The 27244-nt window shown below is 51.1% G+C and overlaps 1 protein-coding gene across 2 annotated transcripts; it reads left to right on the top strand.

Annotated features, from left to right (window-relative positions):
• The first annotated feature begins 60 nt into the window (after nucleotides 1–60).
• Nucleotides 61–25403, top strand: TRIM3 (tripartite motif containing 3). Of its 2 annotated transcripts, XM_043481780.1 has the most exons (12): nucleotides 61–246; nucleotides 8652–8817; nucleotides 15339–15570; nucleotides 15798–15949; nucleotides 16157–16337; nucleotides 16618–17350; nucleotides 17487–17590; nucleotides 22712–22879; nucleotides 23064–23232; nucleotides 23485–23555; nucleotides 24562–24702; nucleotides 24826–25403. In XM_043481780.1, the coding sequence occupies exons 2-12, from the start codon at nucleotides 8687–8689 to the stop codon at nucleotides 24976–24978; spliced, it is 2235 nt and encodes a 744-aa protein (XP_043337715.1). In that variant the 5' UTR covers nucleotides 61–246; nucleotides 8652–8686; the 3' UTR covers nucleotides 24979–25403. The 2 variants fall into 2 exon arrangements, with proteins under 2 accessions (XP_043337715.1, XP_043337716.1); XM_043481781.1 differs by lacking the exons at nucleotides 61–246; nucleotides 8652–8817 and having other exon boundaries at nucleotides 15339–15565.
• The last annotated feature ends 1841 nt before the right edge of the window (nucleotides 25404–27244 follow it).

The raw sequence follows: 27244 nt of genomic DNA on the forward strand, positions 1-27244 counted from the left end.
GTCTTCGGTCTCCGAGCCGACCCCTCCCCCGGCTGGTCTGCAGCCCCGCCCCGGCCCCTCCCTCCGGCCTGTGCGGCGGGTCCGGCGGCGGCGGCGGCGCCGGCGCGGGGACAGGCGGAGGCGCGGGACGTGGGGCGGCGCCGCGGGCACGGCCGGGCGGACGGGCGCTGGCAGCAGGGGCAGCGCCGCGGGCTCCTCGGAGTGGCCGCAGTCCGGGTCTTGGCCCTCCCATCCTGCCTGGCCGCGGTGAGTGCGACGGGCGGCCCCCAGGGGTGCGTTTGTGTTCCTGTCTGCCCGGGTCCCGGTCTGGATCGGAGCGGTGATGTGTCTGTCCGAGTGGCTGTGGGTGGGGGCATAGATGCTTTTCAAAAGCTGTGCCTGTCTCTGTCCACGTGAGGCGTGTCCCTGTCCGTGAGAGCCGTGGGGGGATTCTTCGGGCTGTGGCTGCTCACGTGAGGTCCATGTTTGAGGGGGGAGGCGCGGGTGGATGGGTGATGGTTCCTTGGAAGAGCGCAGGGTTTGGGAGCTTGTGTATGTTGGCGGAGGGTGTCGAACCGTGCGGCCGAGGATGATGGGGGGTGGGGGCGCGGGTGGGGTTGCTGAGTGGGGCTCTGGAATCTAGTGGCCCAGCTTGTCTGAGGGTTCCTTTCTCCCTGGTGCAGACACTTCCACCCCTTGCTACCCCCTCCGTCCTCAGGCACCTAGAGGCCCATCGGAGGGTATAGAGGACACCCTTTCCTCCTCTAGCCCTGGCCTCAGGACGGGCAGCCTCATCCGGAGGTTGTTTCTTGTAGGAAAGGACCCTTCTGTTTCCCATGCAGCCAGGGCCCCGCCTGGAGGACCCCAGGCTCCTCCCTGGTTCTGGCCTCTTCCCTTCTGGACTTGGCTTCAGATCATGGGCTGCAATCCTGCAGGGACAGATGGTTGCAGGTTGGAGGGGCAGGCTGCACCCCAGGGAGGTCAGTCCGCTAAAGGCCGGTCCTGAGCTTGTTCTTGTGCAAGGGTCTCTGATGTGGAAAGCATAAACCAGGACTGGCCCCTGAAGGAAGATGAGATCTGGGAGGCTGGAGCAGGTGCAGAGGTCTTTTTCACAGGTCTCTCCCTGCCTGTCTGTCCAGCTCATCAGTGCCCATTCATCCCTAAGCAGGGCTGTGATTTGCTGCAGAATTGGAATCAGCTGCAGGCCTGACAGGTGCCCTGCCTCCCTTGGCTTGCATGCCTCCAGTGACAGAGCACTTACTACCTTCTGCTATGGGGAAGCTTCTTTATGTTGAGTGGAGGTCTTTTTCCTTGGAACTTTGTTCCCTTGTCTTGTTATTGCCTTTGATTTTGCCTCTCTGTCTGGTGAGAGGGAACTGCAGTGATTTAAACATGGCTCTCTCGTCACCAACATATACTGAGCACCTCTGCCTGCCAGGTGCTGCCTCAGCCACTCAGGGGACAATGGCATCCTTGCTGAGAGAAAAGCCTGAGCGAAGGCCCATAGTTTGTATAGTACTTGTGTTCAGAAAAATAGAGCAAAATCATTTTGCTAGGCTAGGGTAGAGGGGGTTCAGAAGGAGTGTCATTGGTGACCTCAACTCAGCAAGAGAGGTAGACAACTACAACCACTGTCTAACACACCTAGCCTTGCTGTGAAAACCAGAAATCAAATACTCAAGGTTGTACAAGGTTGGATTTGATCATGGACACATATTACAATCTGTAGAGATCTTTGGCTGGACAGAGAACCTTGGGAATCTCAGATTTGGGGAAGAAAAAGATATGCCCCCGCTCCCACACAGAATTTGCAAGTAAGGGGATGGAGTAGGAACTTGTCCAGAGTCTTACCTTGCATTAGTGAGGTTAGTGAGAGTCAGGACTAGCCCTTGAATCTCCTGACTTTTAACCAAGACACATTTTAGGAACAGAAGCAAGGATATAGTCATAGCGTATATCTGAAAATTGAAGGATGAGAAGGAATTGAGATGACTCCCAGGATTCTGGCTGATGTAGCTAGATGGATGGTGGTGGCTTTTATTGAGATGAGAGATGCAGCAAGATGAATAGGTTAGGGGAAAGTGAAGTCAGTTTTAGACTAGTCTCTAGCATCATCCCTGTACAGATGTCCTAGGTACAGCTAGATATACAGGTCTGGGTTCAAAAAAGTTTTCTGCATAGGAGATAAGACTTTGGGAGTTGTTGGCAAGTGGATGGTAACTGAAACCATGGGAGATGGTGAGATCTCCCAGAGTATGAAAGTGAGGGGAGAAAAGGCCCTAGAACAAAGCCCTGAGGAACTAGACAGATAAGGAATGGACAGTGAAGGAGCAGCCAGAGAGGCAAGTAGAGAACTCACATCAAGTGGGTCGTGATAACATCAAGTACAGCCACTGCCTTTTTGAGTCTTGCTCTCTTGCCCAACTGGTCCATGCTTCTTAATTTTTCATGCTTCTGTTCCTTGACTCACTGTTTTCCCAATGTATTTATCCTGTTTGTACCCTAAGATCCAGTTCATATATCCCTTCTTCTGCAAGTTTTCTTTATTCTCCTCCCCTATCTTCAGAGTTAGATACTTCCTCCTCTTTACTGCCACTGTAGTTTGAATATGTTAATATCATGACACTTATCACATTGTAGGTTATATATTTACAAGTCTGATTCCCACCCTAGTCTGAGAACTTGTAAAGGACAGGGAGTGTGTCTGTTTCAGCATTGTGTCTCCAGTAACTGTTTTAAGGACCTTGTCCAGAGTGCCCAGGAAATTTGATTGCTTGATAGGTTGATCAGCTGATTGAATGGTTCATTCACCGCTCAGTCTGGCATTAGGGGGCGAGGAGAGTGGTACTGCAGATTTCATCACTTTCCTTCCTTGCCAATCTTTCTACAAGGGTTCCTTGGCTTTGAGGACTTTACCTCCTCCAAGGTTTCAACTGTTCCAGAGAAACCCCAGAGACAGTAACCTGCAGCATTTGTCATTTTGCTGAGGCTTCAAATGATCAAGTACACTTGGAGGCTAGTGAACAGGAGAAAGTCATTTTCAGAAGTGAGTGAACGTAACTGGCCTCTTGCAGCCACTGTTTAACAAAGCCTTGGTCACCCACCTTTACTCACAGCTGTGTAAGTAATGTATACTGGGACTCCCGTGAGGTTGTAGGGGGAAGTCCTAGAGGAAATTAGATGCTGCTTGAGAATTTGGAGAAACTGAAAAGCCTTGAAACACATCCTTTGCAGATGTCAGAGATCTAGTGGAATCAGCACTGGCTGCCCTCATTTGCTCACAATTGACTTCCTCTTCAGTCCCCTGGATCTGGCTTCCTTTCCTCCTGTCCTTAGAAACCACACTCCCTGGGGTTAATACCAGCTTCTTTAGGGCTTTAGATCATGGGAACTCTTTGCAGCATTTCACAGTGAAGACTATTCTCTTATCCATGAAGCTCTCTTTTCCCTTTGCTTTCAGGATATCTTTCCTGATTCTCCTGCTTCTTTGGCCACATCTTTTCAGCTTGTTTGCAGGCTCTGCTTCCTTAAATGTTGAAGTTCCTTGGGGCACAGTCACAGGCTCTCCTTTCTCATATACCCTCTCTGGATGATGTCATTCACTTCCATGGCTTCAGGCACCATGTCTACACCAAGGACTCCAAATTCATTATCTCCAGTCGAGACCTCTTTCCTAGGCTCCAGCTTATCTTTCCAATTGCCAGCTGGATCTCCACTCGAAAGTCCTGAAGGCACCTCAGATTCCTTTTGCTAAACACTGAGCCTATCACCCTCCCATTCAAACTGCTTGTCTTTCAGAGTTTTCAAGCTAGAAAACTATGAATCATCTCTAATTCTTTCTTCTCCCTCTATTCTTCATATCTAATAACTGGTCACCAAGTTCTGTGATTTCTTGCTATGAAATCCACTTCTGTCACCTCCCCTTTGCTACTCCACTAATCAAGGTCACTCTCATCTCTCCTCTAGAATATCATGGCAGTGTCTTAACTTTCAACTTGTAACACCCTTCATCTTGTTTCCACACTGCAGTCAAAAATTTACTCTCCTCTCTCCCTCACCCTGTACTTAAACCCTCTCCACCTCCCCACTCTGCCTCTAAAAGGTTTCCTTTGCTCTTTGGATAAAGGCTTAACCCCCTACCAGTGTAGGGTAAAGTCTAAATTCCTTAATAAGACCAACAGAACATGTGATCTAACTGCTGCTTACCACTCCATCTTATTTCTTAGCCCTCCCCGTCACAGTGCTTGATTCAGTCTCCTGTTGCAAAAGACATGCTCTCTGTAAGTCTTACCCATCCTGGAGCTCTTGAATGGCCTTTTCTTCTAGAGAATTCCCTTGACCTCCAACCTTTAGTACCCTCTTCCCCTGCCCAGGATTTAGGTTAGGTGACTCTTGGCAATCTGTCCTTCCCCATCATAGCCCTCACCGTATTGCACTGTAGTAATCTATTTATTGGGCTTCCCTGGAGGTTCAGACAGTAAAGAATCCACCTACAATGCTGGAGACCTGGGTTTGATCCCTGGGTTGGGAAGATCCGCTGGAGAAGGGAATGGCTACCTACTCTTACTTATTAGATTGTGAAATCCATGAAGGCTAAGCTGTGGCTATTTATCTTTGTATCCCCAGACCTGGCAGAGGTGCTGAATAAATGCTGAAAGAGGAAATCTCAATTAAAAGATGGGAAGGATAAGGGATGCAGGGATGGCAGTAGGCAGCCTGAGGAAGCAGGGTGAAATCTCAGCTCTGAGTTCAAGATCTTCTGAGTGTCTGCTGTGATAAACAGTTCATTTAAACCACGGCCTATAGAACCTTGGGGGCAGTGAGGTGGGAGTAGTGGAGTAGAAGCCTAGGAGAGGAAGGGAGCCTAGTGATTTAGGGCAGGGCGGGGGCTGGGGGTGCTGGGGAGTGGGTATGACCTAAGCAGCTGCGTGCCCAGCACGTCTGGGTGGGGAACTGAAGCAGGAAGGGGAAGGGAGGGAGGAGCTGTCAGTGCCTGGATGGAGCCCAATCCCCGCCCCTGTGTGACTGGCTGGGAGAGCCCCTTGGGCTTGGAGAGAGGCGGAGCCTGACTTCCAGCTGCCCGAGAAGGGCCCGGTGGACCACTCCTACTCTTCCTCCCAGCCCTCCCCTTTGCCAAACAGAAGCATCAGCTTGGCCCTGGCCCTGTCCCTTCCGCCAACCCTCAATCTGTCCTCTTCCTGCTGGGTTGTTGTCTTTGTATTAAGTCTCCAGATTCAGAGCCCATCGTATCTGGAGAAGGAACCTCAGAATCCCAGTGCCCACATCAGGGGAGGATGCTCACAGGGATGCCTTCCACCCTACCCATGCCCACCCTCACATAAACATGAGACACATGCAGCCAAGCCTCTCTCCTGCCCCTCCACAAACCTGGAGAGGGCTCTGGACTGGCCCCATTGCATTCACTCATTCTTCATTCACTGATTGTCTTTAGAGAGGCCCATGCTACATTGAGCTGGGCACAGAAAGGGATGGCCTGCTCCTCGTCACTGTCTGTTTTGAAGTAGTCTGATTATCTTTCTGCCTCCTTTCATGGCCATGTTTCTCTCTTAAATGGTTTACATCCACTGTGTTAATTTCTTCATCTCCAGTCATCCTTCCATCACTCTGACTTGGCTTCTGCCGGTTCCTTTCCACCACATCCAAATCTGTTGGATACTCTCGGTCTTTATTTTCTTTCACTGCTTCTTCTTTCTTGAGTCACCCTCTTTCCTGGATTTCCTTGATCCCATACACTCTTGCAACCCACTCCAGTACTCCTGCCTGGAAAAACCCATGGACGGAGGAGCCTGGTGGGCTGCTGTCTATGGGGTCGAACAGAATCGGACACGACTGAAGTGACTTAGTGGCAGCAGCAGCAGCATACACTCTTGATCTTCCTCCCATCCCTCTGGGTTCTCCTTCACTCTTCACTCTCTGTCTCTAGATGGTCCCGTCCATTATCATTGCCGTGCGTGCATACTGTCACTTCAGTTGTGTCTCTTTGCGACCCTATGGACTGTAGCCCACCAGGCTCCTCTGTCCATGGGATTCTCCAGGAAAGAATACTGGAGCAGGTTGCCATGCCCTTCTTCAGGGGATCTTCCCAACCCAGGGATCGAACCCGAGTCTCTGGCATCTCCTGCATTGCAGGCAGATTCTATACCCACTGAGCCACCTGGGAAGCCCCACCATTGCCTTAAGTATCATTAATATGCCAGTGCTTCCAAGTCCAAAACCAGTCCAGATGTCTCCCTTGAGCTCCTATATTCTATTCCTTTCTTGACAACTCTACCTGGGTTATCACATCTCAACATAGTGTGGCTAAAACAGAATGGCCCAAACCAGTTCCTCAGCTTCAGTGTCTCTGGGCACAGTCCACCATCTGCTCAGGGGAGAAATCTGTGAGTCCTTATTGCCTTATTCCTTTCCCCTCCACATCTGGTCAATTGTGATATCCTTTTGACTCAACCTTATGGTTACTTCTCAGCTCAGTATACCATTTTGCTTATAGGCTGGTGGCTCAGATGGTAAAAAGTCTGCCTGCAAACTGGGAGAACTGGGTTCGATCCCTGGGTCAGGAAGATCCCCTGGAGAAGGAAGTGGTAACCCACTCCAGTATTCTTGCCTGGAAAATCCCATGGATGGAGGAGCCCGGAGAGCTACAGTTCACGGGATCACAAAGAGTCAGACACAATTGAGCAACTAACACACTGCTGATACCCAGCATCAGCCTACGTAAAGAACTGGGGTAGCCTCCCAAGGGGTCTTCCTGCTTCCACCTGGCTCTTCTTCAATCCTTGTAGCCACCAGAATAGCTTTTTAATTTATTTTTATTTTTTTGTAAATTGCATCATTTCCCTCCCAATTTGGGATAAAACCCAGATTCTTAACATCAAGGTCCTTTGTCATCTCATTCCCAGAGTTATCTCCAGTCTTTTATTCCTTTGTTCTAACCATGTGGTCCTTTTGGGTTCTCAATGACCTTTTTGCCTAAGAACTTTCCTTCATGCTGTTCCTTCAGCCTGGAATAAATTCCCTCCCTCACTCGCTAATGCCTCTACCCTCATCCCTGCCATTTACCTTCTAGCCCTCAATCCTCTGCTTAAAAGTCACCTGCTTGGAAAGGCTTTCTTCAGTCACCCAACTGAAACCTTATAACTTTCTCATAGCATCCTTTTCTTCTGTATAGCACTCCCCTCCCCCAGTTAGTAGTTATGTGTGTGTGTGTATATATATATATATATATATATATATATATATATTCATTTATTTTTTAAATATCTGTCACCACCTCCCCACCACAAGGACAGTGACCACATCTGTTCTGTTTATCACTCTATCCCCAGTGCTGGTACAAAGTAGGCACTTGGTAAATAGTTATTGAATTACTGAATTTCTTCAATAAATACAAACCAATCCTGATATCAGACTCTGTGCTAAGTGCTAGGATTAAAAATGAATAAAATATAATACCTCTCTTCAAGAACTCTGCATATAGTGGAGGAAACCAAGAAACAACAAGAAAATTACAGTGTAGTGTATAAGGGCCAAGAAGGAGGAAATAACAGGGTGCAGAATGGAGCAAAGGTGGAGCACCTCATCCAGACCTCAGGAAATCAGGGAAGGCCTTCTGGAGGAAGTGACATTTACACACAGACCTGAAAGATAAGCGAGAAATTAGTCAGACAAAGTAGGGGTTAGAAGAGGATCTCAGGCAGAGGGAACAGAATGTGTGACTGCCCAGAAGCAAAAGAGAATGAGTTTTCCAGGAACTGGAAAGAAACCAGTGTGACTGCTCACAGAATCATGAGATGTGAGGTTGTAGAGGGAGGTATGGGCCAGACAAAGCTAAGCCTTGTTGGCCATTTTAAGGAGTTTGGACTTTGTCCTCTGGACAATGGAGAACCATTGAAAGAATTTAAACAGGGAGTTAGTGACAAGATGGAATCTGTGTTTAGAAGCTTCATTCTGGCTGCAAGGGGGATTGATGAGAAACGGGCGAGGAGACCAGGACACCAGTTAGGTTGTTGCTGTATCGTTGGAGAGAATGGGTGGCAGCGTGAATTGAGGGTGGTATCTGTGCATTTGGAGTAAAGGGGATACCTTGCTTGGGAAGCAGAATCCATGAGACCTGGATACTGATTGGATGTGGAGAAGAATGCAACCCTGGGCATTTGTGCTGGGAGGTGGGTCAGAGAACAGCTGGAAGGGCTGTGGGTGGCCAGAGGAGAGACACTATCAGAGAAGCCTCCTGGGGTAGGGTTTAGGGAACGCAAAGGAGATAAAGGTGGGTGTGTCAGTGAAAATGGACATCCCTGTACGTGCACTTGACGGACACAAGTGTGAATCCTCAAAACAACCATTTGAAGTAGGGATTAGTATTCCCATAACTGTAAGTTATGGAAACTGAAGCTCAAAGAGGATATATGAATTGTCCAAGGTCACATAGCTGGGAAGAGGCTGAGCTGGGTTTGAAGTCCCGTCTAATCTGATGCCTGTGCTTTTGACCAGAGCAGCAGGCTCGGAGGGCCCCCAGTCCACCTACTTCACCTTGCTCCATTCCTGGCAGGGAAGAGACGGGGCTAGTGCTTTTTAGGCACTGTGGGTGGTGGCGATCAGGGGGAGGAAGGGAGTGCTGGCTTCCCTGGTGCTGACCATCTCTCTGGGTACAGGCTGGTGTGAGTGGCAGGAGCCACCCGTGGGCACCATGGCGAAGAGGGAGGACAGCCCTGGCCCGGAGGTCCAGCCGATGGACAAGCAGTTCCTGGTGTGCAGCATCTGCCTGGATCGATACCGGTGCCCCAAGGTGCTGCCCTGTCTGCACACCTTCTGTGAAAGGTGAGGGGGTGTGTACCGGGGAGGGATAAGGACCTTGCACGCCCTCTGGAGAAGGGAGTGGCGTGTGTAAACCTGTAAGAGGTGAGGGAGATGTGTGCACACGTTGAGGGGAGTAGATGAACCCCGACCTACAGGAGATGAAGGTTTGGGCCTGCGAGAGGACCAGTGGTTTCCTAACACTGGGCCGCGCCTCCTGCCTAGAACGGGACCTTCTGTGCCCCTGCCCAAACCCTGAGGCAGCCTTCAACATCACCAGAGAAATCAAACAGAGCTGAGGCTCTCAACCAGCTCTGGCACTAGAAATTTCTGACCAGTGGGAGGATGTGCAAAGCTAGGTTTATCCTCCCTGCCCATCCTCGTTGTCGTCCTGAGGAACTGAGTGAAAGGCAGCCCCTCCCAGCCTCTGGGCTTCTGTCTATTATTCATTCACTCAACAAATATTTATTTATCAAGCAACTACTACAACCAGACCTGTCCCGGGTGCTGGGAAAGCAGCGATAAGCAAAAACAGATATGATCCTTGCTCTTAAAGGGCTGACAGTATAGTGAAGGAGGAAGATAGTCATCAAATCATCATACAGCCAGACTACAGATAAATGTAATATTGCAGATAAATGTAATATTGATACAGATAAATGTAATATTGCACCCTGAATGAGTGCTGCAAATAAAGTGCTCAGATGGGATCTGTTAGAATTTAGAGAATTGAGAAGGCTTCCCTGAGGTCTGATCCAGAGGCTGGATGGGAGCTAACTGAGTGAAGGGAGTGGTCAGAGCCTTCCAGGCAGAAGGCAGAACACGGGGAGGCCACGTGGCATGAGGAACTGCATCGGATGAGAGGCTCTAGAGGAAGCCCGGTGAGACTGGAGCATAGCGAGTGCAGTTGACAGTGGCCTGGGACAGAGTTGGAGCTCAGACCGAGAGGGGCTTTGCGGACCTCTTGGGGAATTTTGTTCTTACCCTGAGAGCCACGTGAAGCCTTTGAAGGGTTTCATGCATGATCACATCTGTATTTTGACAGTATTCTTTCTCCAGCCGCATCCCTTTTTGCTCTGCGGTAAGTTACCAGATCCCTGGGTCTTGTCTCCACCCAACCCCGCCCCCCCAACCCTTTCACTGAACCTGGCTCGGCCCCAGGGATGCTCTTCCCTTTCAGTCCTGCTCTTTCAGGTTCCAGCTCTACTGCTCTGTCTCCTCTTCATCAGCTGGAAACAGTCTCAGCCTTCCTGTCTGTTCTTACATCAGCCTGGCTGACTTCACTACCTACCTATGCCCCTTAGTTCTTGACTGTTTCTCCAGGGATGCTCTCCATACCACTTCAGTCAGACACCCTCCCAAAGACACCCTGGATCTTGCCATCATCCAAAATAATGCCACTTCTTCTGTGGCCACAAGCTCCAGCATCCCACTCTTGGCTCCCATCACTCCACTTTCAGTACACCACCTTTGACTGGATGTAGCTGTCTAATGCCTTTGACAGCTCCCTCTTCTCCCAATCACCCACTCCTTCCTGGACTCCCTGTCTTTTCTACCCATTCTGAATCCTATGCAGACCATAAACCTTTGTCCTCTTCCAAACCCATGTGGCAGAAGCCTAATCCTGGATCTGAGCTGTAATTAGATGTCTCCACACCTTCTCCTACACCCAGATCACTGAGCACTCCTGGAAGAAGATCAGTGCCTAAGAATTTATAACAATAGCTACCATGTATTGATTGCTCACTATTTGCCAGGGACTGGCTAAGTGATTTACATGTATTGATTTACTTAATCCTTTCAACAGATACTTTATTATCCCCATTTTTAGAGAAGAGGAAACTAGGGTTCAGAGTGCTTAAGTAATTAAGAAATATGTCCAAGGCTCTGTAGCAAGTTAAATAGTCAAGGTCTGAATCTAGGTTTGACTGCAGAGCCTTCTCTCCCAACTACCACTCATTCACTTATCCCTTGGTCCCTGCTCTCAAAGACTTATGCTCTAGTGAGAAGTGATGGACAGTAGGCAAGCAAATAATCAAATAGGAGAATCACAGTTTGGACTGTTTTCCAGGAAATAAATAGGGAGCAGGTGAAGGTGGTTGGGCCAGGGGCTAGTCTACGTAGAGTCATCAGGGAAGGCTTCCCCAAGGAAGTGACGTTTGATCCGAGACCTGAGGATGAGCAGGAAACAGGCATATGCAGGTTGTTCCAGGCATGGGGATCATCTTTGCACTGTTTCATCCAAAAGCCTTAAGGAAGGAGTAATTGGGGCATGTTCAGAGACCGGAGGAGAATGCATGAGTAAGGAGGAAAGTGGGGTGAAGTGAGGTAGGGAAGAGTCAGAACAGTTCATGGGGGAGCTTGGCAGTTTTAGGAAAGTGTTTGAAGTTTGTTCTAAAGGCAGTGGGAAACCCTGGAGGATTTTCTTTAGCAGGGAAATAATGTGACATAAATTGGGTTTTTCAAAGCTCATTCTGGCTGCTGTGGAAGAGTGGGTTCTACAGAAGCAAGAATGGAAACAGGAATCCAGTTAGGAAGCCATCGTAAGCCAAGCATGAGCAACACATAGGATGGGGTTCTTGATGAGTTCAAAGGTATTCTGCAGGGTAAACCCCAGATTCAGCGAGCTTGGGAGAGAGCTACAGGGGAAACTAAACGGAATGGTTGAAATGCAGACTTCAGAGTTGATGAGACATAGCTGGTACTGGGAACATGGGAGTAGATAGCTGAGGTTAAGTAGAGGAAAAAATCCTGGGGGTAAGGGGGTAAAGAGGCTTAGGAACTAAGAAATCTTTTTTTTTGTTTCTCACATCATGCATAATTATGTGATCTTAGTTCTCTGACCAGGGATTGAACTCATGCTCCCTACATTGGGAATGCAAAGTCATAACTGCTGGACCACCAGGGAAGTCCCTGGAACTAAGAAATCTTGATGGTGGGTGAGTTACTCTGTGGATGTCAGAGTCATTGAGAATAAGGGCAGGAGTGTGTGTTGGGGTGGGAGGGGAGTAATAGAAGAAGCGAGTGAGCCAGGAGAAAGACTTCAGCCAGTGGAGAAGCAACCATTAAGTCAGCAGAGACAACAGCAAGGTGGGGTGTTGTAGACAGAAGGCCTGAGCTTCCAAGGAGCTGAAGAAGGAGAATTTAGAAATGTTCCCGTTGGGGGTGGGGAGGACTCAACCCCACCTTCTGGCCCCGAGGAATGTGGAGTATGAGACCAAAACCACCCTCAACTTGAGAAGACTGAAGGGGAAACTAGGTCACAAATAAGTTAATATTTGTGAAGCACTTAGAACTGTGCCTGGCACATAGTGTTTGTTAAATAAATAAGATGATTAATTCAGATCAAGAGGTGTAGACAACATTAAGAGCGGAGATTGAGGATATGGGAAACTTTGCACCAGTCAGATCTTCTCTCCACAAATTGGTGGTCTCCAAACACGGTGGCTTTAGTGGTAAAGAGACTGCCTGCCAATGTAGGAGACTTAAAAGACACAGGTTCAATCCCTGGGTCAGGAAGATGCCCTGGAGGAGGATACTGCAACTCACTCCAGCATTCTTGCCTGGAGAATTCTATGGACAGAGGAGCCCGGCAGGCTATGGTCCATAGAGTCTCAAACAGTTGGAGACGACTAAAGTGACTTAGCACACAAAAAAATACAGCTGCTATAAGCCTGTTTCTAGTAAGACCCCTCCCCTCCTCCCTTCAGTGCTGAATCCTAGCCTCCTTGTCCTCCTGGACCAGCCTTCGCCCACTCATTTGTTTTCAGCCGTTAACCATACCTGAGGCAAGTTAGGCATCCTAATTTTGGCCCCTGGTGCTCAAGTACAGCCACCTCCATTTCCCTCTCCTCCATCCACCCACTCCTCCTCTTCAAGCCAACCTGAGCCACTCTCCCATCCCCAGACCTTGTCCCATGTCTTCTAGTCTCTTCCCTCCCTCCTCTGCTGGCTCGTCAATTTATAAACATGCTCAAGCCCCCCATTACAGATAAGAACTCCCCTTTGTCCCTCTGTCCTTCCCAGGTGCCATCCAACCCCTCAACCTCCTTTTTACTCAAACTTCCAACCTCCCATTCACTCTTCAGTTGGCAACATTTTCCCATCCTTGCCTTCCCTGACTCAGCTGCTTTTGACACTGCTGACTACTCATTCCCTGCTTCTGGAATTGCTCCTCTCACTTGGCTGCCCTGACACCATCTCTCCTATTTCTCTGCCCGTTCCTCTTTGCTCTCCTCATTCAGTATTTGCTGGGTCCTGCTCTTGGCACAGTAATCCCCTTCTTGGTGATCACATCCTCTGCCATGGCTACAGAAGCCATCTGAAGGTGGGTGGCCTCCCTCTCTAACCTGCCTTCTCCCCAGCTGTCTACGGATCCCCTCTGCCTGCATGTCCCAGTGTTACAGTAAACTCAATCAGGCCAAGGCTGAACCTCCCTGTAAACTAGGCCTCTTTCTGTGTTTCTCATCGTGGTGAATGGCACCACCATCCACTTAGTCATCTAAGCTAGGATCCTGGGAGTCAACCCAGGCTCATCTTTCACTCCCCATATCTAATCAGACAACACCTCCCACTGGCTGCACTTCTTAAACACTTCTTAAATTTGTTCCGTTTTAGTCTACATTGTTACTGTTCTGTTGCTCAGTCATGTCTGACCTTTGCGACCCTGTGGACTGCAGCATACCAGGCTTTCTGTCCTTCACCATCTCCCGGAGCTTGCTCAAACTCACGTCCATTGAGTTGGTGATGTCATCCAACCATCTCATCCTCTGTTGTCCTTTGGTCTACATTGCTCGTGCCTAAATCCAGGTCTTCCTCACCTCTTGCCTAGACTATTACAAGAGTATCTTGCATAAGCACATGCATTACCTTGGATCTGCCTCTCGTGTTCACTTGCTTTGTTATCTTGGAGCACTTAACCTTTCTGAGTCTGTTAACAAGCATCAAGTGTACCGTACGTGGCACATTGCACCTAATAAATGGTAACTGGGTGCTAAAGGGGAAGATGCTACCACCCCTTATCTGCTGTCTCATCATATTCACAGTCACCTTCCACACAGAGAGAGTGAAGAGGAGCTTGATAAAGTGTAAACCTGGCTTTGTCATGCTCTTGCAACTCCCTCCTGCTGTTGGGATACCTTCTAAGTTCCTTGGTGTGGCCCAGGAGCCCTCCATGAGCTGGCCCCTGCCCCTCTCTCCAGACTTCCCTTACCGTTTCTTGCCTTGGAGTCTTCTCCAGCCACCTCGAACTGCTTATAATGTCCTAGTCATACTATGCTGTTTCTGGTCACCTTCTGTATCTGGACCCCCCTTCCTCCTCTCCCTGCTTCCTCTGGTCAATGAACAATTATTTGTCCCTGAAGATTTTGCGTATGTCACCTCCTCTTCTGCCCTTCCTGGCTACCCGCTCTACCCTTGGCCAGATGCCCCTTCTGTGAATTTCTTTATTACTACATGTTCTGTGTTCCTTATGTTTATTTATTTGTTTTGACTGTGCTGGGTCTTTGGCACATGGGCTTCTCCAGTTGTGGCGTGCAGGCTTTAGACCATGCAGGTTCAGTAGCTGTAGTGCCCCTGTTTAGCTGCAGTATATGGGGTCTTAGTTCCCTTACTAGGGATTGAACCCTGACTCCCTACAGTGAGGGGGATTAACCACTGGACCACCAGGGAAGTCCCTGTGTTCCTTATATTAATGATCAGTAATACTAATACCCATACATGAATATGAGCAAACTCTGGGAGATAATGGAGGACAGAGAAGCTTGGTGTGATACAGTCAATGGGGACACAAAGAGTCGGGAACGACTTAGTGACTGAACAACAACAAATACTAATAGTCTACAATATATAGCACTTTCTGTGAGTCAGGCGTTGCCAGCACTTTACATTTAATCCTCCGTACTTTGTGAAGCCTGTCCAGTCTCCATCTTACAAAGGAGGGGTCCTTAGTACATAAAAAGTTAAGTAACTTGTCAGGGGTCACATAGCATAATAGGTGATGGACCTGGGAATTGAACCCAGGCAGCCTAACTTCAGGACCCATGCTTTTAATCATCACACTGTTTACTTCTACAAACTCTAATTTTGTTACTTTTTTTCCTCTATAAACTGGAAATGTTTTAGAGGTAGGCACTGTGCTTTATCTTTGTATTCCCAGAGCTTGGCACAAATTTGGCAAGAGTAGGCAGTCAATAAATGTTTAATGAATTAATGGCAGGGGGTGGGGACAGGCAGTTGCACATTTTCTGTGAGAAGGGTTTGTAAACACCTGTGAAAGGTGAGCCTGTGTTTGTGCACTCTGTGAGGAATGCGGATACGTCTACCCTTCTGAGAGACGTCAGGGGTGTGTTTCCACTCAGTTGTGAGAGGAGGCCTCTTACCCCTGCTGGCAGAACAGGATGCGTGTGCCAACCAGAGTGGTTTCCAAATGAATGTAACAGCACACCTGTGAGGAGAGGGACTGGCACCCCTAGCAGGTGAGAGGAGGGGTGTGCTGACACCACCTCACCCCTGCATTCCTCTGACGCCCCCTCCTCCCTGGCCAGATGCCTCCAGAACTACATCCCTGCCCAGAGCCTGACACTGTCCTGTCCCGTGTGCCGGCAGACGTCCATCCTCCCCGAGCAGGGCGTCTCCGCGTTGCAGAACAACTTCTTCATCAGCAGCCTCATGGAGGCCATGCAGCAGGCACCTGATGGGGCCCACGACCCCGAGGACCCCCACCCCCTCAGCGCAGTGGCTGGCCGCCCCCTCTCCTGCCCCAACCATGAAGGCAAGGTGGGCCCAAGCAGGCCCAGTGAGGCCAGGACTTGGGGTGGAGGGGCAGGAGAGGTCGGGGGAGGGGGCTGAGAGGCTGTGGGTGAGAGGGTATTTCTCTGGGTAAAGTGGTCCAGGTAAGGGGACGCACCTGGAAGGTGAGAGGCAAGGAGGGCAGGTGGGGGAGGGGAGGGGACAAAGAAGCCTGGTGTCTAGTGGATGCCTGACTGGAGCCCTTATGCCGCCAGACGATGGAGTTTTACTGTGAGGCCTGTGAGACGGCCATGTGCGGGGAGTGCCGCGCCGGCGAGCACCGGGAGCATGGCACGGTGCTGCTGCGCGACGTGGTGGAGCAGCACAAGGCGGCCCTGCAGCGCCAGCTCGAGGCGGTGCGCGGCCGGTAGGCGCCTCGCGGGAAGCGGGCTGGCGGAGCCATCTGGGGTGGTGCTTTCACAGGGGCAGGGAGAGACCCTGGGGAGGGTGGAGATACAGGGAGGTGGCAGGGAGGGGAATTCGCCCAGGGCAGCGGTAGGGTCCCCAGGGAGAAGGAATGGGTTGGCGCGGGCACCCTCAAGCAGCCCCAGTATGAGATGCTCCCCCTCCCCAGACTGCCACAGCTGTCCGCAGCTATCGCCTTAGTCGGGGGCATCAGCCAGCAGCTGCAGGAGCGCAAGGCAGAGGCCCTGGCCCAGATCAGCTCAGCCTTCGAGGACCTGGAGCAAGCATTGCAGCAACGCAAGCAGGCTCTGGTCAGCGACCTGGAGGCCATCTGTGGCGCCAAGCAGAAGGTGCGTCTGCTCACCGTTTCCCACCTCCGTCCACCCTGAGACGGCCTGCTGCCTTGCCCGCCTTTCCACACCTGTGCACACCTTCCCCTGGCCTCTGCTTGCCACCTCCTCACGTGGTCAGTAGGTGCTGCGGGCATCTGTCCTTTGTCCATACTCACCCTCTGGTATTTCTTTCATGCCATAGTACAAGTTCATCAGGAATCACAAGAAACACCCCCTCCCTAGCCGTCCTCCCTCCACACCAGTTTGCTCACCCAAACCTCCCGGAACCCCTCCCCAGGTGTTGCAGACCCAGCTAGACACACTGCGTCAGGGTCAGGAACACATCGGCAGCAGCTGCAGCTTCGCCGAGCAGGCACTGCGCCTGGGCTCGGCCCCGGAGGTGCTGCTGGTGCGCAAGCACATGCGAGAGCGGCTGGCGGCTTTGGCGGCGCAGGCCTTCCCGGAGCGGCCCCACGAGAACGCGCAGCTGGAACTAGTCCTCGAGGTCGACGGGCTGCGGAGATCGGTGCTCAATCTGGGCGCACTGCTCACTACCAGTGCCACTGCCCACGAGACGGTGGCCACGGGCGAGGGCTTGCGCCAGGCGCTGGTGGGCCAGCCCGCCTCGCTCACCGTCACTACCAAAGACAAGGATGGGCGGCTGGTGCGCACAGGCAGCGCCGAGCTGCGTGCGGAGATCACGGGCCCGGATGGCACGCGCCTGCCGGTGCCCGTGGTGGACCACAAGAATGGCACGTACGAGCTGGTGTACACGGCGCGTACGGAAGGCGAGCTGCTCCTCTCGGTGCTGCTCTACGGACAGCCGGTGCGCGGTAGCCCCTTCCGCGTGCGTGCCCTGCGCCCTGGGGACCTGCCACCTTCCCCGGACGACGTCAAGCGCCGCGTCAAGTCTCCTGGCGGCCCGGGCAGTCACGTGCGCCAGAAGGCTGTGCGAAGGCCCAGCTCCATGTACAGCACGGGCGGCAAACGGAAGGACAACCCCATCGAGGATGAGCTAGTCTTCCGAGTCGGTACAGCGGGGCCGAGGGCTGAGCCAGAAGGGGTGGGGCGGGGCGGACAGGGGGCGGGATGGGTGGGGCCACAGGCTCAAAATGACCTCAGTGAGAATTTTTGTCTGTTTGTTTCCATTTCATCTGTTCCCCACAGGGAGTCGTGGAAGGGAGAAGGGTGAATTCACCAATTTACAGGGTGTATCCGCAGCCAGCAGCGGCCGCATAGTGGTAGCAGACAGCAACAACCAATGTATCCAGGTAAGCTCTTCCCTAACCCCAAAATAGAGGTTCTCAGGCTATGGCCTACTCAAAAAAGAAACAGTATCTCCGGAAGGAAAGGTGAAACCCTGCAGATAGTACCTTTCCTTAATGAACAATGAATCATAGCACCACCTCTCACCCAGCCACTTGCCACCCCAACCTCACTGGCCACAACAGTAACCAGCAACTTTACAGTTAGGCACCAGGGTTTACTGAGCTGGCAGCCTCTACCTGCCAGGCTGTGGTCAGGCCAGACCGGCTCCTGGACCCCAAAGATCTGGCTCATTCTTCCTTCCCCTCTGCCTCCCCTTGAGTCTCTACTTGGCTGGCTTACATCCTGCCCTTTCCACCACCGTGTAGTCAGGATGCAGGCTCCGCACCTCCCCTACTATCTCAACGTGCCTGAGTGTCATCTGCGCTAGTCTCTGCAAATGTCCAGTTGACTAGACGGTCAAACAAGGGTAACTTGTGAAAGCGGTGCCTTCCAGTGTCTAGAACATAATGCATTTCATAGGTGGTCCTGCCCCTGGCCCTCCTAGTGCCTCACGCACCTGAGTGGACCATCCACCACTCAAGGGGACATGGTCTCTGCTGCACTCTGGTCTCCAGAAAGCTAGAAAATGTGGTTTTCTCTCTCTGTTCCTTGTAGTGAGCCTAGGAGCGGGCAGAGCCTAGTGGCAATCACCAGCGTGCTAGACGCAGCTCAGTTCAAAGCTCAAGGTCTGAAACCAGACATCTGGGCTTGAATCCTAGTTCTGCCACTTACTGACAAGTCATGTGACCCCTCTGAGCTTTGGTTAACTCATGTGTAAAATTAGGAAAAGAACACCTCAGAGGGCTGCCTGACATAATGTACTGTGCTTGACACTGAGTGAACCTTCTAACGTTAGCTGCTGTTAACAGTATCATTGTCCAGGTGGGGGCTGTAAACAAAAGCCAGGAGGTGGGAAGGTGCTGGAGGAGGCTGTTCAGGTAGCTGGAGGGAGGGGCTGGAGGGAGACTATATTAGGAGTGAAGTATATGAGGTCACGTTGTAAGTGGTTTGGGAGCAGAAGCTATGGGATTTTGATTTTGATACTGCAAAGGATTGCTTCTGACTACTATAAACTTTCAGTTCTTGGAAACATTTTGTCAGACAGCAAAACTTGTCCTTGAGCCTTACTTCACACCTGTGCATTTAAACTTCTTCCCGACCCTCTGCCTGAGTACCCCGTCACAGATAGGGCTCTCCCAAAGGTCTGTCACCTGAGGTTCAGCTGCACTTGGCCCTTGCTTTCCTCCTAGCAGACTGAAGGAGCTAGGGACTTTTGCATGAGTGGATTCCCCAGCCTGTCTAGCCTGCCTTTATTCCCACCCTGTTGCTAAGCACAGAGGAAAGGAGAGGCTCAGGTCAGCACAGGGAAGCATTTGGGTCCATCCTGCATAGCGTGGAGTAGAACAGGTGGATGAGGCCTACTGTCGTACCCTCCATCCTCCCACTCGGTTCCTCCTCCGTATGCCAAGGGTGCTTTTTGGCAGAAAAGTTGAGCTTGGGGAAACTTCTCCTGGGGTGGACACACATGTCACTTTGTCTCCCCAACAAGGGACTGTGCCTGTCCGTTGTTTCCAGATGGGAACTTAAGAGGGAGGGCCTAGTGCAGCCCCCTCCTCGCTCCAAATACTTCCCCTGCAGCAATCCTCCTGGCCCCTGCCTGCCCCAGCCACCTCATAGCTGCTAGGAGCCTGGCTTTCAGTTCTAAAGCTGGGTTTCTGCTGCTTTCACTCTAGGGTCCTCAGGTCTGGTATGGGCCAGGCTTCCAGATGGACTGTGACTCCCACCTTGGTTCATGAGGATTGGAGTCCTTGTGAACTTTTCCTCCTTTGGAGCTGGCTATGGTGGCAGCCAAGACAAATCTCCTTGTGTTGAATCTACATCAGCTGACAGAAGAGAAAAAACATTTTGTGATTTTTGAATGAAGGATTTGATTTGGCTGTATTACCTCCTTGTGTAATTAATTGTCTAAGTCCAGAAATTTTATCAGCTCTTTTGTGAAAGCACCCTCATTTCTTTCAGGCAGAATGTTAATCACATTGTCCTCTGAGCTCCCTCAGCCTTTTGCCATGGCCCTTTTCACTCTTTACTAGAATCACTTGCTTGTTTTGTTTTTAGTCTCTCACCCAAGTAGACTCAGGTCCTGAAGTTGCTTACTGCTACTGTGGCATAAGAGAGAGATGTTAAGGGTCAAATTAGGGCACTGGTAGATTCTAGAGATAAGGAAGCAAATATGGCAGGTTTTGATGAGCCATCAGATATCAAAGGAGAAGGAGGGATCAAGAATTGCAGCGCTTGGTGCCCTGGGTAGATGATGTTGATGTTAAGGAGCGGGCATGGGAATAAGTTGATGAATTCACACTTTCATGTGTGGTGAGTTTGAGACAACTGCAGTACCCGAGGAGAGGTGTCCAGTTCTGGTCTGGGAGTGAGCTGATGGATTCATTCATTTGTTGAATGTCTGCTGTGCGCCAGTTGCTATATCAGTGCTGCAATGCAGCAGCGAACAAAACAGACATGGTCCATGCCCCACCTAGGGCTTACATCCCTAGACGGGAACAAGGCTACTTAGCAGTTATTTAGTTACAGAAGTGACAGTTGTTATGAAAAGAGATAAAAAGTGTGTATCATGGAGACCTAACTTTTTATGTATATATTGATTCAGGTAGTCGAATTGATCTTTAAAAGCTTCTCTGAAGAAGTGACCTGGGAATTCTGAGAACTGGAAGATGAATTGGAGTTGGCCAGTTGTAAGGGGTAGGATAGGACAGGACGAGAAGAGTAAGACCCCCGTAAAGCCTCAGTGTTGAGATAGAAGTGAAGCTCGGAGGGAAGGACGCAGATGTGTTGCCTCACTGCTGATCTGGCTGTACCTTCTGCCTCTCTCGCAGCAGCTTTTCAGCCCATAGTGCCTGTCTTCTTGTGCTGCAAGTGCTATCCAAGCACAGGACCAGGGCAGAACCCAGCGGCTGTTCTGATCAGACAGGGAGGGCATGATGGAAGGTCCATCTCAGGAAGAAGTGATGTCCATAGGTGGGGCCAATTCCAACATCCCAGCAGGCCTGAAAAATGGCGATGACACAGGCTTGGGGACCTCAGTCCACTAAAGAGGGAAGAAGTCTGGATCAAGAGCAAGGCCAAGGCCTGTAACTTGAGTTCTGCAAGGCTGCTCTTGGCTCTGATTTACCTTGTGTCCCTAGAGTTATAACAGAGACTTAGGCAGAGAGAGATGTTTTGGCTGTGAGGAATAAGCAAGAGGCTTAGCTATAGAGAAGAGGAGCATTAAAGTAGTGTTTTAAGGATGGGGACACCTGACCATGTTGCTAAGGTGGGGGAAGTAGAAGCAGGGGTGAGAGGTTGAAAGGTTTATTCTGTCCAGATTACTTTATCAGCCGCATAACCTGGAGGGGCTAATCCTTGTCCCTTCCCCCAACCCTCACCTAACCCTTTCTTGTCTGCTACCAAGTCCTGTTGAGTCTTCCTCCGTATGTTTCTTGAGTCCATCTACTTCCCTCCAGCAAGTGCCCTGGCCCAAGCCAGCATTAGTTCTCCCCTGGATCACTGCAGCACCTCTGTCTAGGCAGCAGTTTCCAGTCTCGACTTCTCCCTGCAGCCAGAGTGCTCTTTTTTTTTTTTTTTTGACGCCTTTTAAAATAAATTTTTGGCCATACCATGTGGTGTATGAGATCTTAGTTCTCCAGTCGGGGATCAGACTCTCACCCCCTGCAGTGGAAGCACAGCATCTTAACCACTGGACTGTCAGGGAAATCACTCGTGTGCTCCTTCTTAAAAAGCTCCCATGGGCTTTTTCCAGCACTATTAGACAATTCTCCAATTCTCAATGGACACTGACCAGCGATCCTATGAATTTAACTCAATTCGGATACTACCTGAAGGTGGCATCACACCCCACAGGTTAAAGGCTCAGCCCCATGAGATGGCCCTCTTCGGAGGCTAATCGACAGTTCAGGTTGTTACCTATACTTTGACCCACCAGCTGTAAATTGGAAGTTCCTACATCCCACTCCTTGGGTTCAAATAATTAGACACAGCAGCTCACAGAATTTAGAGAAACATGAATTATGTTTATCAGATCCTTTATTAGTATAAAGGGTATTATAAAAGATATAGGTGAACAGACAGAGAAGAGGTACATAGGGTGAGGTCTCCTAGTGTAGGAGCTTTGGTCCCTGTGGAACTGGGGAACACACCTTCCTGGCACCAACCCAGAAGCTCATCGAATCTTGTTGTTCAAGAGGATTTATAGAGCTTACTGTGTGCTCCCCACCCCTTCTCCTTCCCAGAGGTTGGTGGGCAGAGCTGAAAGTTCTGACCCTTTAATCAGATGGTCTTTCTGGTGACCAGTCTCATCCCCAAGCTATCTAGGGGTCCCACTCTAAGTCCCTCGTTAGCATAAACTCACAAGGGGCTCCTTGTGAATGACAAAAGACACTGCTACTGATCAGGAAATTCTTTCAGGGTTTGAAGACCTCTGTGCCAGGCACTGGGGACAAAGACCCAAAAAAAAAAAAGACACCCAAATATATTTCATATTATAGCACAGAGTCAGATCTTGTCATTCTCCTGCCCAGAACTTTTCAGTGACTTCTCATCATATCCAGAATAAAGCCTTCTTCTGTTCTTTATGGAAATGCCCATTGCAGTCCAGCCACACTGGACAAGTAATGCCCATGCTGGACTCAAGTACTGCACATATTGCACTCTGCCTTTTACATACTGTTGACTCAGCTTAAACACCTTTCTTCCTCCTCCTTTACTCGCCAACTCTGGCTCATCTCTTGGCATCCTTATGAGGCTGTTAACACAGATTGCCCCTGCTCTTGGAGCCTGTCCTGACCACCTGTCACCCCGTTCACATCCTCACAATCCCAGTCACACCTCTGCTGCATGTCCCCTAAGGTCTGCCCTGTCTGATTCTGCCCCGTACCCCCAGCAGGGTGTCAGGAAGTGCTGGTTGAGTGATGAATGAATGGGGGGGGTCTCCTCCCTCAGGATCCTGCTCCCTTCCCTCTGTGCCCACAGTCTCTCCCCTCCTGCCCTCTCCCTCCCTCGCTCCTCTGCTCCAGGTTTTCTCCAATGAAGGCCAGTTCAAGTTCCGCTTCGGGGTCCGAGGGCGCTCGCCTGGGCAGCTGCAGCGCCCCACGGGTGTGGCCGTGGACACCAATGGAGACATTATCGTGGCAGACTATGACAACCGTTGGGTCAGCATCTTCTCCCCTGAGGGCAAGTTCAAGGTGAGAGGCCTACGGTCAGTCTACTCTGCAACCTTGGTGGCCAGCCGCGCTGACCTTTCTAGTGCCTCCTGGTGGTCAGGGCCTGGACTGGCCGATCCATCCTCAGCCTCAGATTCTGTTTTGGCACCAGGCCGGGACTGCTCTCTCCACCAGGCAGCCCCTAACGGGTAACCCCTTCCTCCAGACCAAGATAGGAGCTGGCCGCCTCATGGGCCCCAAGGGAGTGGCTGTAGACCGGAATGGACATATCATTGTGGTCGACAACAAGTCCTGCTGCGTCTTCACCTTCCAGCCCAATGGCAAGCTGGTGGGCCGTTTTGGGGGCCGCGGGGCCACTGACCGCCATTTTGCAGGTATTGGAGGAGGATTTAGAGACCTAGTTCCTGAAACTCCAGCCCCAGAGAACTCCCCTATATACCCCAGTTCTAAAGACCCCTTCTCCTATATTCTAGCCCTAGGGGACCCCGTCCCTGCACTGTACCCTAACACCATCACCCCAGAGACCCCACCATCTCCTCACAGCCCAGCTTTGTCATCACAGATGTTCTTCCCCACTCTGCTCAGTCTCCCGGCTTACTGCCAGAGAGCCCACTTTGTATTTTCAGGGCCCCATTTTGTGGCTGTGAACAACAAGAATGAGATTGTAGTGACGGATTTCCATAACCATTCAGTGAAGGTCAGTGTCCTCCCTCCCTCCATGACCACTGTCCCAGCATCCTTTCCTCCTCTGCAAGACCCCTTTCTCCCTCACCTCCCTGCTTTCTCCCCTGAGATCATTCCTTTGCTCAATAAACATTTGTGACGCGGCTGCATTGTCCCAGGACCTGTGCTCGAAGCTGGGAATAATCACTATGTTAAAGCAAATATGGTCCCTATCTTCTTGATTTTGGTCTAGTGGGGTTGAGAAAAAGGTGCCAGGATATTGTAATGTGATGTGACAGATGCTGCGCTACAGGAGTGCAGGGAGACTAGGTGAGGGCATCGCAGGAGCACGTGACTTAGTGAGACTGAAAATGACCTAAAGCACAAGTGGGAATTAACCAGAAGACGGGGACAGGAGAAGCCGAGGAGGTGGAAACTCTTACCAGGTAGTTCAGGTAGTTCAGGTGAGGTTTGAAGGGGGGGGAGTGGTGCCAGGTGAGAAACGAGGCTTGCTCACTCCCTGCAGGGGCTTGCTCTCTTCCTGAGAGTTATGGGGAGTCACTGAAGGATTGCAGGCAGGAACATGATGCAGTCTTGTGTGTCTTAGGAAGAGCGCTCTGGCTGGGGAGAGACTGGAGGCAGAAAGATCAGTCTTTTGCAGTAATCCAGCTGAGTACCATTGCAGTGGCAGTGTATGCATTGGGTACAGATTTGACACAGACTCAGCGGCTTATGGTAATTCACTGGAGGTCAGGCCCAGGAGAAGGCGGAGTTGAGAGTGACTTGTGGCCACCAGCGTGTTGCCAGTCACTGGGAAGGAGAATGAACTGCCTTCCCGGGGAAGATGAGCTGCCCAAGGGACGTCAGCGGGAGTGTCCAGTAGGCAGTGGGATGCGTGGGTGTGAAGCCTAGGGAGAGGAAACTGGTTTCCAGCTGCAGATCCGGGGGTCCTCAGCCCTGGGCCTTCACCCCGTCCCCCTCCGAGGCCCTGCCTCCTGCCTGAGGCGGGGTCCCCAGCCCCCAGGCCTTTCCTCTGCCAGGTTTACAGTGCCGACGGGGAGTTCCTCTTCAAGTTCGGCTCCCACGGCGAGGGCAACGGGCAGTTCAACGCTCCCACGGGGGTAGCCGTGGACTCCAATGGGAACATCATCGTGGCCGACTGGGGCAACAGCCGCATCCAGGTGAGGAAGGCCCAGGGGTCGCATGAGGCGGAGGTTTCCCGCTGGGCCCCGCGCAACCCCCTCCCCAAATGCCACTCATCTGCCTGATCTCGCCTCTCCCTCTGATCTCCACTCCCTCCCCAGGTATTCGACAGCTCTGGCTCCTTCCTGTCCTATATCAACACATCTGCAGAGCCACTGTATGGCCCCCAGGGCCTGGCACTGACCTCGGATGGCCATGTGGTGGTGGCTGACGCCGGCAACCACTGCTTTAAGGCCTATCGATACCTCCAGTAGCTGCACAGGGGCCCTGCCTGGCTCATGGAGAGACGGACATAGGGGTGATTGGACAAGATGGTCTGGCCGGGAGGTGGGCCAGACCTGGCAGCACTGAATGTGGGCTGCGGGCGTGGGTGCGCCCGGGGCCCTCCCTCTCCCCCCTCCCAGCCCCCCACGGTTGCACTTTATTTATTCGGTTCTTGCTTTGGTGACTGGGTGGGCCTGGACCGTGGTCCCAAGGATGTGTGCAGAGCTTCACCCTCCCCGCCCCACCTTACACACCTCCCCGTCTCCTCAGTCTGCTCCCCACCCCCCAGCCTGGGGCCACAACAGCCTCTTACTCCAGGGCGAAAGTCCCTCTGGTTGTCTCCCTACCACCCTATACACACTGACAGAGGCAGCAATACCCCACCCCCCATATTAAATAAATGTGTTCACCACGATGGTTTTGTTGCTTTCATGTGGGATGGGGCTTGGAAGAGGAGATGAGGGTACAACCAGCTCTTGATGAAAAGAGAGGCAAGCAGCTGGCTTAGGGGACCCAGATTCCAAATGAACCCTGATGTTTTGAAGCTTCAGGGGAAGAGAACAGAGAGGCAGAGCCCCTGGAACTCAGCCACCTCTAAATGCCTGTCCCCAGGCCCACATCTCCTGCAGAAGTAGGAAGGTCTTTGGTTCTCTGCTCTAGGGCTGAGAAAGGACCCTTACCCAAACACAACTAGCAGCTGTGGGGATAACAGTTGTAAGGATGACAGCAATCCTTGAGGCGCAGGCCTGGGTTAGGGACCTGGGGCGAGCTGAGGCTATGGGAAACTCTGGGCATTGGAAAACTCAGCCCCGAAGACTTTGAGCTCTGCTTCATCCTCCTTCTCTTCAAGCCAAGACTGCTGCCCTTTCCCTACAGTGGAACAAGGGTCCTAGCACCCCCTCCTGAGCTCTATTGTGCCAAGGTTTGGCTGCCAATTCCAAAGATAATTACCAGCAGCCCTCAGTGATTTGGGAAGTAGGGTCTATGATTTCTTCCCCTCTACAAAAGGCTGAAGCTTCTCTTTATTGCTAAGTTAGAGCAGAGCCCAGTCCTGAATCTGGAGCTGTCACACCCCTAACTGGTAAGTGGTAGCACCTCATTCATTCTTGGGCCCCTTGCACCCAGCATGGTAACTGGCAGAGAATGTGCACTCGGCAATGTTTGGGGAGTGATGGGCCTGGGAAGGTTGGGTAGAAGAGGTCACGGGGAAGCTCAAGACTTTGCCCTGGTGTAGCACCACTCTATGGCAGAAAGCGAAGAGGAACTAAAGAGCCTCTTGATGAAAGTCAAAGAGGAGAGTGAAAAAGCTGGCTTAAAACTCAACATTCAGAAAACTAAGATCACGGCATCCGGTCCCATCACTTCATGGCAAATAGATGGGGAAACAATGGAAAACAGTGACAGACTATTTTCTTGGGCTCCAAAATCACTGCAGATGGTGACTGCTTCAGCCATGAAATTAAAAGACGCTTGCTCCTTGGAAGAAAAGTTATGACAAACCTAGCGTATTGAAAAGCAGAGACATTACTTTGCAACAAAGGTCCATCTAGTCAAAGCTATGGTTTTTCCAGTAGTCACATGTGGATATGAGAGTTGGGCCATAAAGAAAGCTGACTGCTGAAGAATTGATGCTTTTGAACTGTGGTGTTAGAGAAGACTCTTGAGAGTCCTTTGGACTGCAAGGAGATCAAACCAGTCCATCCTAAAGGAGATCAGTACTGAATATTCATTGGAAGGACTGATGCTGAAGCTGAAGTTCCAAAACTTCGGCCACCTGAGCGGAGAACTGACTCACTGGAAAAGACCCTGATACTGGAAAGATTGAAGGCAGGAGGAGAAGAGGATGACAGAGGATGAGATGGTTGGATGACATCACCGACTCGATAGACATGAGTTTGAGCAATCTCCTGGAGCTGGTGATGGACAGGGAAGCCTGGCATGCTGTTGTCCATGGGGTCGCAAAGAGTCGGAGACGACTGAGCGACTGAACTGAACTGAACTGAGCACAATTCCTGGGTCTAGGGTGGGAGGGCCTGTTCATGGACCTCTGGAAGACAGTAGGGGCTTTTCAGAGATCAAAGGGACACCTTGTGGACTACAGGGAAGTCTCATGTATGATTTGATATAATCAAATTAAGTGTTTAGCACAATGCCGGGCACATACTTGTGCCCAATAAATACAAGCAAATTATTATAATTATTCATAGGGAGGGACCAGAGGTGGCTCAGTGGTAAAGAACCTGCCAGCCAATGCAA

This window comes from Cervus canadensis, chromosome 11, assembly GCF_019320065.1.
Source record: "Cervus canadensis isolate Bull #8, Minnesota chromosome 11, ASM1932006v1, whole genome shotgun sequence".
Classification (NCBI taxonomy): domain Eukaryota; kingdom Metazoa; phylum Chordata; class Mammalia; order Artiodactyla; family Cervidae; genus Cervus; species Cervus canadensis.